This window comes from Chrysemys picta, chromosome 5, assembly GCF_011386835.1.
Source record: "Chrysemys picta bellii isolate R12L10 chromosome 5, ASM1138683v2, whole genome shotgun sequence".
Taxonomy (NCBI): Eukaryota; Metazoa; Chordata; order Testudines; family Emydidae; genus Chrysemys; species Chrysemys picta.
This window is the reverse complement of record NC_088795.1, coordinates 141,559,748-141,574,202: the sequence shown is the minus strand read 5'-3', so window position 1 is coordinate 141,574,202 and position 14,455 is coordinate 141,559,748. Positions and strand designations below refer to the sequence as shown.

General features: G+C 55.6%; 1 protein-coding gene across 1 annotated transcript; it reads left to right on the top strand.

The window, feature by feature from the left end:
- Nucleotides 1-742: 742 nt before the first annotated feature.
- On the top strand, nucleotides 743-13,532 carry SPEF1 (sperm flagellar 1). Its single transcript, XM_065597387.1, has 7 exons — nucleotides 743-979; nucleotides 2,922-3,033; nucleotides 4,242-4,398; nucleotides 7,315-7,363; nucleotides 8,623-8,689; nucleotides 10,638-10,749; nucleotides 12,847-13,532. The coding sequence occupies exons 1-7, from the start codon at nucleotides 748-750 to the stop codon at nucleotides 12,952-12,954; spliced, it is 837 nt and encodes a 278-aa protein (XP_065453459.1). The 5' UTR covers nucleotides 743-747; the 3' UTR covers nucleotides 12,955-13,532.
- The last annotated feature ends 923 nt before the right edge of the window (nucleotides 13,533-14,455 follow it).

The following is a 14,455-nucleotide window of genomic DNA, read 5'->3' as shown; positions in this document are numbered from 1 at the left end:
AGCCCAGCAGTTAGAGCACGCACCTGGGATGCAGGAGACCCAGGTTCAATTTCCCCTCTCTCGGCCAGCCGGGAGAAAGGGTTTGAAGAGGGGTCCCCCGCCTCTCAGGACAGTGCTCCAACCACTGAGCTATTCTGATGTGGGGCTCATCCAATCTCTCCCGGTGAAGCTGTTCCGCGGTGGATCGCTAATGAAAGAGCAACTGGGGCTGGGGGACCAGGACCAGGGTCGTGAGGCTGCAGTGTCTCCCCCCCCTCAGCGACGCTGTGCATTCATCACACTGGAATAGCCACCGGCCCAGAGGGACAAGGCTAGTGTGGCCCTTTGTGGATCGCAGCGTTGTCCCTGGGAGTTTCCAGGCCCTGAACCGCTAGGCCCTGGCCCGTCGCACACCCCAGCCCAGCCTCTTTGTTCAAGGACCGTGGCCATTCTTGGCTCATGCTGGAGCTGGGGCTCCAAGCAGAACCCCTGATCGTGGGCGGCTGGCGGTAGCAATTGGCAGTGCTGCCGGGGTGCAAATAATAATATTAATTCATCCCCCAGGCCCGTGCACCGGTTATCGGCTGCACCATTTCAGTGCTGCTCGCATGCTGCGCCCCTTTAAGACGCCTTCCAGGCTCGCTGCTGTGTTGCTAGGCGAGCTCGTTGCCTGGCAACAGTTGTCCCCCAGTCTCTTCAGGATGCAGAGGACTACACCTCCCAGAATCCCTTGAGTGTCCCTTTCTAGCCGGCCGTTGCCATGGTTCTATGAAAACAATATGGCTGCCTCCAGCCCTGCAGGCAGGCAGAGCCAGGGGCGAGCTTGGCTGTGCCCCGCAGGCGTGGGGGTGTAGAGGCCTGGCCTGGATCCGGCTGGCGGCCGAGCAGATGGCGAACGGGGAGCTGGACGAGGAGAGCCTGCAGGAGCTCTACAGCTGGGTGGATGCCGTCCCCCTGTCCCGCCCCAAGAAGAACATCACCCGGGACTTCAGCGACGGAGGTTGGGGGAACCAGATCCCAAACTCCTGGAGCTGGCCGCAGTCCGGCCGGGATCCAGCCTCCACAGCTTGAGGCCTAGGAGTGACCCAGGAATGGATCCCGATCAAATTCCCTGAGCTCAAGGAGAGTCCAGACCCAGATCCAGACTGGATTGCTTGAGCGCTGAATGCAGTGGGACCGACCTGGGATCCTGGATCGAAATACCCTGAGCTCTGGCGGAGTCCAGACCTGGATCCAGACTCTGCTGTAATGGGACCGACCTGGGCTCCTGAATCCAAATAGCCAGTGCTCTGGGGGAGTCTAGACACAATTCTGATCTTGACAGCTGACCCCTCTTTCTATAACTGGCCACATCCACCCTTGGGATGCAGTGAACTTTGGGAGAGTTTGGATCCAGCTCTGAACACCACAGACAGGGCTGCTCTATCGTTTGCAGATAGATGGGGTTGGGGGGAATGCGGGGGGAGTGCGTAAGGTTTGCACTGGTTGGTAAATGTCAGTTTCACCCTCTGGTTAAAAAACAAGTTTCTGTTTATTTTTTTAAAAAAATCAAGCAATATTCACAGAGAGGAAAACGAAATTAAAATAACATGGCTCTAGGGTTACTAAGAAAGAGGTGCGTGAGTGAGAGACTGCAGACAAATTCCTAGTCTCTGTGTCCAAACGGCGCACAACACAACTCAGGATTATTTGCAAAGGTGGATTTAAGTCTCCTCTGTGCCCCCCAATCCTGGAGCCCTCTGGCCAAACCCTTGAGATAAGGGACAGCAGGCTCAATGTATGCGAGCTGCCCACAACGCCTAAAGAGAGGGGCTGCCCAGGTGTTACTACAGGTCAATTTTGGCCAGCAGAGCCAGGTGGTGTCACCAACTTTTGCACACTTATTGCAACCCTCATATTTCATGTTTTCCTTAAAGCCCCAGTGGCTGAAGTCAGCTGACTATGTGAGAACTTCAGCTTCCATTTCAAAAATAGGAAAGTAGGTCTCTAGCTCTCTTGGTTACAGAAAAAAGCTTGAAAACATGAGTTCTAAAGGTTTGAAAAAACAAAAACAAAACCCAAGGCAAATAAAGAGCCAACATTGATTAATTTTTAAAATCTTGTGATTTTTTTAAAGCCAATCTCACCATTTTTTCTGGGTCTGGCTTATGATTTTTGACTGTGTGGGGTTGGTAACGCTGTTTACTGCTGCAGATGATGCATGAAAGGGAAATAACCTGGATGCCTCTTTGATCCCAGGGCAAGTTTGCAGGGTTGCTGGTTAGAAGAGATGAATTCTTCTTTGTGTATTTGTCCAAGTGGCTGTCACTTCTGAAGTGCATGAGTCCCACGTGTGCACTCAGAGAAAGATTAAGGTTTCCTAGGGCCCTGGGCCAGATCAAGTGAGTGGCCCCTCCCCAGCCCTTCCGCTTGCAGTCCTGCTCCCGTTTTGCCCCTTCCACCTGCAGCCCCGCCCACGGCCCTACCCTATTCTGCCTCTTCCTCCCCACAGCCCCACCCCTGTCCCGCCCCATTCCCCCCCCCCCCCCCAGGGCAGCCCACAACCCGTTTGCTCCTTTCTGCCCTCACAAAAATCTGGCAGCAGATTTTTTCCAGCGCCTCCCTATAGACTGGGGCCCCTGGGCACAGGCCCCGTTGGCCCAGTGGCTAATCTACCACTGTGTGCACTGCCTGCATGGGGCTGGTCGTACAAGTACTTGACGTAGAATCCCAGTTGCTATGAGGTAAGGAACCCTTCTTTTTCACTTGTGAATCGATCCTCTTAGCTCTGGAATCTCTGCGAGACAATAACTAGTCTTGGCCGTGGTTTATACTGTATCTTTCCAGAGCATCCGTATATATAACGACGTCTCATTGTTTTCATTATGCAGATCACGGCGCGATGCTCAGGCTGACCTCTCCGAGCACGGCATTGTCACTGATTCCTCTTCTTTCCTATGCAGTTCTAGCAGCAGAAGTGGTGAAATTTTACTTTCCCAAAATGGTGGAAATGCACAATTATGTCCCAGCGAATTCAACGCAACAGAAACTCTCCAACTGGGGCCATCTCAACAGGTAAACCTGTGCCCAGCGCCCCTCACGTAGCACGGTGCTGGGGATATGGGGCCATGGAGCTGGGGGTTCATAGGGAAAACAGTGATTCAGTTTCCTTGTTATTTTCCCACTCCTCTGCATCTTTCTGACCTCATACACACCTACCAATACCATGCAGCTTCTCCGCTCTCACACTCTCTGCCAACGCCAAACAGTGGCTTGGACTTCATACCTCTCTGACCTCCCCCCAGGTCCTGTGCAGCCTTCCTCTGCATGCTGAGCATGGTCCTCCGCGCCGCTGGGGTAAATCTCCCTGGTCATTCTATTACAGATTTAAACGTCACTATCATTGAACAAAAAAACTTCAGAAACAGACTTCAAAGAGAAACAGCAGAACTAAAATTCATTTGCAAATTTAACACCATTAATCTGGGCTTGACTAGGGACTGGGAGTGGCTGGCTCATTACAGAAGCAGCTTTTCCTCTCCTGGAATTGACACCTCCTCATCTATTATTGGGAGTGGACTACATCCACCCTGATTGAATTGGCCCTGTCAACACTGGTTCTCCACTTGCGAAGTAGCTCCCTGCTCTCCATGGGTCAGTATATAATGCCTGCATCTGGAACTTTCACTCCATGCATCCGAAGAAGTGAGGTTTTTACCCACGAAAGCTTATGCCCAAATAAATCTGTTAGGCTTGGTCTACACTACCCCCCCTAATTCGAACTAAGGTACGCAACTTCAGCTACGTGAATAACGTAGCTGAAGTTCGAAGTACCTTATTTCGAATTAGTTCAAACTTACCTTGGTCCACACTCGGCAGGCAGGCTCCCCCGTCGACTCCGCGGTACTCCTCTCGGCGAGCTGGAGTACCGCAGTCGACGGCGAGCACTTCCGGGTTCGACTTATCGCGTCCAGACTAGACGCGATAAGTCGAACCCAGAAGTTCGATTTCCAGCCGTCGAACTTGCCGGTAAGTGTAGCCAAGGCCTTAGTCTTTAAGGTGCCACCAGACTCCTTGTTGTTTTTGTTGAGGTAAATCAGTGTCACTACATTGCCTTTGAGGGAGCTACACCCACATACCCCAGGTGAGGATCAGGCCCCCTTAGTCCAGGAGCGATGTTTCCACACGAGACTATTATAGGAACTCCAGCCAGTTCTGCAGAGCGGGTGCCCATACTCTGGTTTGACCATTCCCCCCCCATGGGGCGGTTTGTGCCCTTGCAGGAAGGTGCTGAACAAGCTGAATTTCTCCATCCCGGAAGATCTGATCCGGAAGATCGTACAGTGCACGCCTGGCGTGGTGGAGCTGGTGCTGCTCCCACTGCGGCAGAAAATCGAGGAGAAGCAGAAGCAGAGCAAGGTGGCATCTGGCACATATCAGGTCAGCGGTGCTCGAGGGACAGCGGGCGGCTCAGATGGTCAAACGTTGTGTAGGATCCTGTTGTGTATATGGGCCATGTGCTCAGGTCCTTGCTCAGGCAAACTCCCTTGGGAGCAAATGCTGGGTGAACACTGTGGAGCTCGGCCTACGGCTGTGGCAAGTAGGTGTAATTTACAAACCCAGAGCCATTAAACTGCATTCAGAAGGAGCATGGGTAAAGTGCAGGAAGTGTAAGAGTCATCACAGGGACTGGGAGGCATGAGTTCTCTTCCTGACGCTCACAGAGGTGCTGTGTGCCTCAGTTTCCCCATTTTCAAAATGGGCCGGCTAGACTCTCCCAGCGAGTGCGTGGGGGTTGATTCATTTATTTATTGCAGGATAGTGACTCACCAGTCAGCACGCTCCCTTGCGGCTGTTCATGGCATTGCAAGACCTTCCCCTTCATCCGATGGCCACTCAGGCCCTGGGGTGGTCTGGTTCTAGTCACTCAGCCCGCCAGCCCGGTCACATACGCTGATGTACAGGGCTACCTCCCCATCGCAGGGCCCACCACAGGACTCCACTGCTACAGCTTCCTCCTGGCTCCTTTCCCAGGCAGCAGGGACCCCAGACCCCTTTGCTCCTGGGTCTCTCACTCCCACGTCTCCCCCTTTCTGGCTCTTTTCTTCTACTCTGAGCTCCTTCCCTGAGGCAATCAGCTGGGTTTTAGAGGTTTTTAGGGCCTGGCTTGACAAAGCCCTGGCTGGGATGATTTAGTTGGGGTTGGTCCTGCTTTGAGCAGGGGGTCGGACTAGATACCTCCTGAGGTCCCTTCCAACCCTGATAGTCCATGATTATGATTATGAATTATGCCGAACCCCCTCTCCCCCAGGTGAGAGCTAACTGGGCCCACCAGCTCCCGTTAACCCTTTGTCTACCTGTGTGTGGTTTATACACCCCATCCCGTGTACGTCCAGGGCTTTGAGATCCTCAGCTAGAAGGCATTAAACAAGTGCACAGTTGTAATTATTCTGAGCCGCTCACAGGGCATGGCAGCAAATAGAACCGCTACGGCTGCCACCAGAAATGTGCTATTGGCAAGCGAGTGATGGAAATCAAATAGAAATAACCATCGATCGCAAGCTGAACGCAAGCAGCACTCAGGCAGTGTGGTAATCGGACTCGGACCACTAGGGTGGAGAGAAAGCCCAGCTGCCAGTGCGGAGAGTTCAGGGCTAGGAACAGAGCGCCCCAGCCGACCCTACCGGACTGGGGATAGGGTGAGAGGCAGGGCTTGTCAATATACCTGTTATCCTTCCGAGAGTCAGCAGAGGGCACCGGTGTTATGCTATGGAGCTGACAATTTAGCTGATACATCTGATGTTGAGATAGATACACAGGAAGGAGGAAACGGAGTGGCAAAGGCTAATGAAGGGGCACTGGAGAGAGATGGATCTTACTCATGGGCCTTAGGGCAGACACCAGTATAGAGTGGGCCAGACTCTCTTCTCCGGCACACATAGCCGGAGCTGTGAGATGTGCTTCATGTGCATGGCTAATACACCAGTCATTATGCGATTGCCCTGCCTTGGCAGCTCCACTCACTGGTGTTTCAGAGGTGACAACTCTATCTCACTGCTAACTATCTCTCTCTCTCACCGCTTGTCCGGACTGCAGAATCTCTGTGGCCGCTCCCTCCCTCAGCACACAGCCACGCTCTGCAATCAGGCACATAGACTTAGTGTCTTATGATCACAGCAACTGGGGTTCGTCCCCTCTTCAGTGCGAGCTTGACAGCCCCAGTGAGTGAGCGCCGCTGGCTACAGCTCAGGCGCTAGAGGGGCAAGTTGTGCTGGAGGGACCCACCCCCGGGCTGGGGACAGTGCTATCTCCAGGGCCCGTTCAGTCCATCTCCTCTCTGCTGAGACTGGCAGCGAGCTGGCCCATTTGTGCCAGTGGGGGTGGCGGTTTGGAAGTGTGGACACCGATGTCCTAGCAACCAGACTGAGACTAGACCAGACATATTTTTATTAGACTTAAAAAAAAAGGGGGGGGGCGGATTTCAATTGATGACCAGATTTCTCTGACCAATAGCTCTAGTTAACTGTACAAAACCCTGCAAGGCCTTCCTGGGGAAGCGGTTTCTGATCGCATAGGGCTCTCAACTAGCAGAATGAGACCCCGTGGTTGGCAGCTGAAGCTAGACAAATGCCGGCTAGACATGAGGTGTACAGTTTGTAAATGAGGAGGCTAACTAACTTGGGGGCCTTAAATCCCGGCGGGATGTCTTTCTTCACGTTGTGCTAGAGCTCCAGCAGGGGGGCTGGGCTTGATGCAGAAATCACTGGGTGCGGACCTTTCCCCTGGCTCAGACTCGAGAGTCATGATGGCCCCGTCTGACCTGTGAAACCCCACGTGGCTCTGTTTATAGGAACCCCCATCCTCAGTGTCTTTCCTAAAGGACTCGTTCGTTCTTTCCACTGATGGGGCAGTGCAAGGCTTTCAGCCTAAGGCCCCCAAAGTGTTCCAGTTAGGGTGACCAGACAGCAAGTGTGAAAAATCAGGACAGGGTGTGGGAGGTAATAGGAGCCTATATAAGAAAAAGACCCAAAAATCGGTACTGTCCCTATAAAATCGGGACATCTGGTCACCCTAGTTCCAGTCCCACCTGTTATCGGATATTGTACAATAGAACTGGCTGGGGAGGGGGCGCCACTGCCCTCTACTGGATGGGATCAGAGCTGCTCCGCCCATGTCATTTCCTGGGGGCCACCTTGGCTTCTGCCTTCCCTCAGACCCACTCATCTCTGCAACATCCTGATCACTGCCATCTCGCCGCCTATGGAAGCCTTGCCAGGCCTCTCTCAGGAGGAGGCTGACGGTGGATTGTAAGGCATTTTCACTTGAACCCTGTGTTCTCTCTGATTCTCTGTGCAGGAGCTGGGCACACGCTATGCACTCCATGAGAACGGCCAGACGGAAACAGGTAGGGGTGACAGGAGTCTCTCTGAGCAGTAGGTGTGTTCTGGGGGAGCTGGCTTCCAGCCCTGACACACGGCTCTGTGACCCTGGGCAAGTCACTCAGTCTCCCCGTGCCTCAGTTTCCCACCTGTACAATGGGGATGCACTGTCCTGCATTGCAGGGGTGTCAGGAAGATACATGATTTGCATTACAGTAGCACCTAGGGGGCTGATGGCGTTTGAGGCCCCACTGTGCTGGGTGCTGTACAGACACAGTGTCGACTCAAAGACACAGCAGCCAAGGAGAATGGGAAGATTATCTCCTGTAAGCTGATGCACAGAGAGGGACTCCTAACGTCTACTGAAATTAATGGGTGTCAGGAGCCTAAATACCTTGGAGGATCTGGGCGTGAGTGACTTACCCAAGTGACAGAGCCAAGAATTGACCTGGATCTCCCGAGTCCCAGCCCAGTGCCTTAACCGCAAGCCCAGCTCAATTCATTACCGCTGCTGAAGAGTCCAGACATTACGATGCTGCAGCTCTATCAATACCTGCAGAGATTTCATAGGTCAAGTGGCTTCTTCACCAGCTGCTCGGCCTCTAGGAATCCGCAGTCTGTAAGTCCTCGGAGCGTTTTCTAAGGGGACCAGGAGAGGGAAGGACGGTCTTGGGTTAAAGAACAAAGCTGTAAACCAGGAGATCTGGGGTCAGACCCAGCTCTGCCAGTCACTTCCCCGCGCCACGTGCTTGGTGAGGCAGGGATAACGGCAATGCCGACCGACAGCACTGGGCGTACATGAGCTTTTCAGATGGACGGTGCTAGCAAGGTGCCGTCTCCCGCAGTGGGCTCGAGCGTGAGACCCTTCCTGTTAGCCCCACTGGAATTCAGAGCAGCCCCTCTGAAGCCTTACGACTCCCAGCCCATACCTGTGAGCTCCTAGAACCCAACGTGAGACTGGCACACAAGGAAAGTACCCCAGCGTCTGTGTGCGTCACCTTCTCTCTGCTGCTCCCTGGGGGAGTCACTGGGACTTGCGACAGGGCCAGTTCCTTGCTCCAGACAGTAGTTCTCTCCTGACCCTGCTCCCAGAGGCCAGAACTCACTGGCCACGCCCAGCCAATCGGCCAGTGTCTTAGCTGCCCAGGGTTCCAAGGCCTCACTTTCCCAGTATTCAGCTAAGACTCAGTTCTGCCCTTGCTGAGGCTCCGGGGTACCGGAGGGCAGAGTTGGGCCCTTGCCGCTTGGTGTGCGGCTGTAATGTGACATGGTTTGCATTACCCAGGCTATTCGTCGAAGCCAAAGACCAGTGCCGCAGGGATCTACGTGCAGCAGTCCCCACGAGCGGAAAGGTAAAGTCTGCCCTGGGATCACCCCACAAACTGACCACAAGCCCCGCGTGACCCTTTAGAACTACAGACCCTTCCTGGTTACTTGGCTGGGAGCCTTCCCAAGGAATTCTCCATGACGGGGGTGGGTAGCTGGCCCTTCTGCCCTCTGGGTGTACTGCTCTATGGGAAAATGGAGGCCCCCGCTCTGCAGGGCTGTCAATCCAACACTCCCCAAAGGGGAGTGAAATGCAGACCCTTCCTGGCTGGGGCAGCTTTGCCCCTGAGGTTTATGGCTGGGAAAGGCCCACCTGAGCAAGAGAGGAAATCACCATGATACGTTTGTCACATATTTGCACACGGGCCCAGACCCTCAGCGGGGGTAAGTCAGCAAAGTTCCACTACCATCCCCAGAGCGAGGCTGAATTACCCCGGCTGAGGATCGGGCCCTTAGCGTGTGCCAGGACCCCCCGGCACTGCTCAGCGCCCCTGCACCCCTTCTGCCTCTTGCTGCCGCCGGGGCTCGTCTCAGCTGAGCCGCTCTGTGTCCTCACAATGAAGGGCGCAGGGGAATCGGGCACCTGCTTGGGCTAACCCCCGTTCTGCAGAGGCTTGGCACTGCCACCGCTTCACGCCACTGTGTGTAGCCCTCTCTGCTGCCAGCCCAGATCCCAGTGGGCAGCAGGGACCGTTCCTAAAGCAAAACATCCAAGGACCATCCTGCCACTCGCTGAAATGGTTAAACTCTGACGTCCCGATGAAGGCAGAGGGAACATGATGTCTGCCTTGGCCTCCCTTACGTCTCCCAGTGGGCCAGGGTGGCTGATGTAAGTAAGAGAGGCAAAGCCTGAATCTCCCCTCACCTGATGCAACCCTGTGGATGGCTTTGGAGTTCCTCCTGATTACATCAGTGCACGGGAGGGGAGAATCAGGCTCCTCAATTCACTCAGCCCCGGTGCTTTCGGGCCAGTGGGAGATGGGCGCTCTGATGCCAAGGCTGAATGTGACCCGCGGAAGGAGAGATGGGGCCCGTTGTTTCTTCCAGTTTGAAATGCCCAGACGATGGCACAGCCACGGCTTCCCTTTAGAGACTGCTGCCCATCTAGTCCAGCGGGCAGCTGAGGGAGGGCAGTCCTGTCACCAGCGCTGCGGCCAGCCTCGTTCTAAATGCCCCCATGTTGGGGCTCCCACCCCTGCCATAGGGGACCCTCCCCCACCTGACGGAGCTCAGTGTGGGCAAATCATTTCTCCTCCTAGGTTCATATCTCTGTGTAGCGGGTAGTCACCCTGCTCCGGCCCTGAAGGGGTTAAAGCAGCCCGGGATGGGGGGCGGGGGCTGTGACTGGGAAAAGCTGGGCTGATGGGGAAAGCAGCCACCGCTGTGGCCAGCTTAATCGGGGCCCAGCTGGCCCTTATAAGAGGGCTGTGGGCCAGAAGCCAGAAAACACCCTCTCTAGCTCCTAGAGAGAGAAGGACCTGGCTGCCTGGGAGCTGAGGAGGGTACCTAGGGTGGAGCAGTGCTGGGGAAGGGCAGAGGGAGCTGGGGAGCTCCAGCCTAGCAAAGCCCCAGGCTGCAAGCCGAGTTAAGGGCCCACAAAGGGTACCAGGGCTGCAGGGGGCAGCCCAGAGGCAGCTGGTCCAACCCCCCTTGCCGATGATGAGGGGTTTACAGACGGCGTCTGCCCCAGGGAGCGGGGGCTAGATGGTGACTGGCAGTAGCCACTGAGGCAAGGTGGGGATAGAGGGTTGGGGGTTCCCCTGGGTGGGGAGACCCAGATTGTGGGTTACTGCTGGGGGCAGAACCCTGAGGTAGAAGGGCACCGGGGTCCGGGAGGGACACGGAGGCCAGCGGCAGGCGAGACACCGGCCTGCAGAGGGCTCTCCGGGCTGGAAGAGCTAATCCCTTGGCCAACCAGCAGAAGGCGCCGTGCTCGTCACCCTGCCACACTCTGGCTTTTACTTCTTTCCCCAGGATGAACAAGGGCCAGCAAGGCTATGCCCAGGCACTGCCAGGAGACACCAGCTTTCGCATTCAGTTAGCGGAGAGGGACCAGGCTCTGCTGGCTTGTCAAGAGACGGTCCAGGTGAGGACAATTCCCCTGCTGTCTGTGGAACGGCAGGGCATCTTCAGAAAGTATGCCAGGCTTTGCCCACAGCCACCTCCACGGCTCATCCCACCCCCTCTCTGGGCAGGGAATACCCACTTCTCATCCACGCCCCTCCTGCAGACCCACTTCTCCCATGATGCCCACGGGACGGGAGTCCTCAGCAAGCCAGGAGGTGACTGCACAAGCCTGGCTTTCCTGAACTGACCCACCTTCACTGCCTCCAACTCCGCTCCTCCACTAGTCGCAATGGTGGGACCGCTCGTGTAGACCAGCCGTCAGCATCTCAAACAGCTCCACGCAAGCGTAGATGACCCAGGGTGCCAGGAACCGGGGTGTGGGCGGCCAGGTCCAGCGGTTGGAGCCGTAGGCGGTCAGGCTTGAGGGGTCGACCCAGAGTTGGTAGCTGGGGTCTGGAGCCAAGGGTCAAGCCAGAATCAATAGCCATGAACCAGAGGTCAGGGTGAGGAGACAGACCCAGCCTTGCTCCTATCTCAGCTGCAAGTCAGACCTCCTTGTTGCACAGACAACTTCCTTCTACTCCCTCCAGGCTTAAATAGTAGGTCTGGGCAAATGAGAGCTCCCGGGAGGAGCTGCCAGTCATTTCTACCATGGGCAGCACTTCCTGCAGTGACTGGTCTCCCAGGATGTAGGCAGAGCCATGGTCCATGCACCCAAGGCTGCCTGGTGATGCCGCCTGCCCAGGGCCCCATAGGTCTGGGTTCAAGAACCATTAATCCTCACCCAGGGTATGTCCACACTTCACTCAGATGTGTGACTGCAGCCCATGTAGTTCGGGTACCACCAGCAGTGAAACCAGGGCAGGAGTTGGGAACGGGCACCAGGGGATGGATCACTTGATGATCACCTGTTCTGTTCATTCCCTCTGGGGCATCTGGCAGTGGCCACTGTTGGAAGACAGAATACTGGGCTAGATGGACCTTTGGTCTGACCCAGTCTGGCTGTTCTTATGGTCTTATGGCAGCGTGGGCTTCGGTGCAGGCTAGCCACTTGACACCCGTGCTTCTGGGGCTTGGCTGCTGTTGGTATGTGAGTGAGCTAGAGCAAAGCTGGTGGATTGCAGTGGAGACAGACCCACTGTGGTTAAAACACTGGGCCCTGTGGAGTGCTGTGCTGGGGCTTGCAATGGTGGGAAATGGTAGGACAAGAAGTCTAGTGTAGGCAAGGCCAAGATTTCAGTAAGCCGTAGCCCATCATGACTCACGTGCAGGGCTCCCTGCGCATCCACATGGCCTGCTGGTCAGCCTGGCTCTGTACTCACAAATGAAATGCAGCCGCAGCTCCAAGAAGCCTGCAGTCAGGTTCAGACCCAGACAAAACAGCTCAGACAAGCATAAGCCCCCAGGTGATGGCACAGGCCCAAGGGGGTGAAGACACTGAAGTCCTGCCTGGGTCATTCTTGCAAAGCTCTGCAGAAGAAGGTGCATTTTATGGCGGTCTTTGAAGGTGGTGAGAACGAGTGTTATGACCGTATCCGATACCCGAGAGCTGGGTGATCCAACTGATCTTGTGTCACTTACTGGGGACTCGTGGAAATGAGGGTCTGGCTGCATGTTTGATGGAAGAAGGACACAGTCGTTACTGCCAGTGCCAGCCCCAAAGGACACGGTTGTTACTGCCAGCCCCAAAGATCCTGTTGAGCTCAAGAGCTAGCCATTGGCTTAAAAAGCTCGAGATATACATAAAATGTTGCGTTCTTTTTCATGACAAACAGTGTAGCCTAGTGGGTAGAGCGCAGGACTCCGGCACCCTGGGTTCTAGTCCTGGTTTTGCCACTGGCCTGCTGGGTGACCTTGAGCTAATCTCTGCCCCGATCATGATACTGACCTCCTCTGCAAAGTGCTTTGAGGTTTACTGATGAAAAGTCCTCGATAAGAGCTAGGTAGGAGAAAGAGGACACGTGTGGAAATGGGCAGAGATGGGCACAAGCTGCAGAATTCAGAACTGGCTCCAGCCTGCAAGGCCCAGGGGGCTGGAACGAAGGGCTTGGTTCAGGCCCCTCTCTTTAAAAAAAAGGCCGATCACCACAGCCAGCATGTGCTTCCTTTTGCCCAGATCCTGCAGATGAAGGTGCGGCGGCTGGAACACCTGCTCCACCTGAAGAACGTTCGGATTGACGACCTCACGAGGCGCCTACAGCAAGTGGAGCAGAAACAGAAATGAGGCGGCGCTCGGTTTCCCTCCCACGCCCTTCCCTGCGACTCTCACACCCTCAGAACCTCTCACAGGCACATTTGTAAGAGCCGGCGTTCCTGTGCCTCTCCCACTGCTAATCGCTCCTCCTGGGCTCGGAGAGACCAAGTTGTCCCAGGCAGGACTGGTAGAGTCTGAATTTGAAAAATGACACAGGGCTCCCAGTTACTTACAATCCAAGGGCAAGACTGAGGGGGAAAAAATAAGGCCTAGAGTCCAAGAGTGAAAAATGCACATGCACAAGCACAGGTGGTAAATGCACATCTAGAAGTTCACCTGGAATTGTGCCTGAGGGTGTTGTAATTGTCTAAGTGCACCGGTGCTTGTGCATGCATTTGTTAGTCACGTTTATGCATCTGCAATCAGTCGGCTTTGCATTCATTGCAATTATGGACATGGACCTGCAGTTGTGCATGCACTTATACAATTGCAAGAAATGCGAGTGCAAATGTGCACTCACAAATGTGCCGGAAGGTGATCGGGCTGAGGCAGTATTTCGAGCGCCGGGTTTTCTATCTATAACCAAATCCAGCGACTTTCACTCCGAATATCGACTCCTTTGCTTTCCAGTAGGGTTACCATATTTCCACAAACAAAAAAGAGGACCTTGGGGGGGGGGGGGGGAAGCCCCGCCCTAGCCCCGCCCCATCCACTCCCTCCCACTTCCCACCCCCTGACTGCTCCCCTCAGAACCCCAACCCCCCCTGCTTCTTGTCCCCTGACTGTCCCCTGCTGAGAACCCCCTACCCTAACTGCCCCCCCCCAGGACCCTACCTGTTCCCTGACTGCCCTGACCCTTATCCACTCGCATGGGTGGCAGGGTTGTAGAAATTTTGGTGGTGCCCAGAACCCCCCACCCCACCTGCCTAAGGCTCTGGGAGGGGGTTTGGGTGGGGGGAGGAGGTCTGGGGTGCAGGTCCTGGGCTGGGGATTAGGGTGCAGGAGGGGTGCAGGTGCTGGGATAGAGTTTGGGTGCTGGGTGCAGGCTCCGGGCTGGGGCAGGGGGTGGGTGTGCAGGAGGGGGTGAGGGGTGCAGGCTCTGGGATGGAGTTTGGGGGTGAGAGGCGGTGCAAAGGGAGGGGGTGCAGGCTTTAGGAGGAAGTTTGAGGGCAGGAGGGGGTGTGTGGGAAGAGGGAGGGGGATTGGGAGGGAGTTTGGGGATAGGAGGGGATGCAGGGGTGAGGGCTGTGGGTCTGGGGATGAGGGGTTCATGATGCAGGAGGGGGCTCAGGGATGGAGCAGAGGATTAGGGTGTGTGGGGATGAAGGCTGGGGGGTTTGGGGTGTTGGAGAGGCTCAGGGCTAGGGTGGAAGGGCAGGGTAAGGGCAGCCTGTCTTCCCATTAGTGGATGGGGGCACTAGGACCCAGGGGCAGCAGACAGCAGTTGTCTGCATGTACTGCCGAGCCAGCAGGCAGACAGGAATGGGGGACCCACCGAGGGGGGGATGCACGGAGGGGGGGTGGCAGGTGG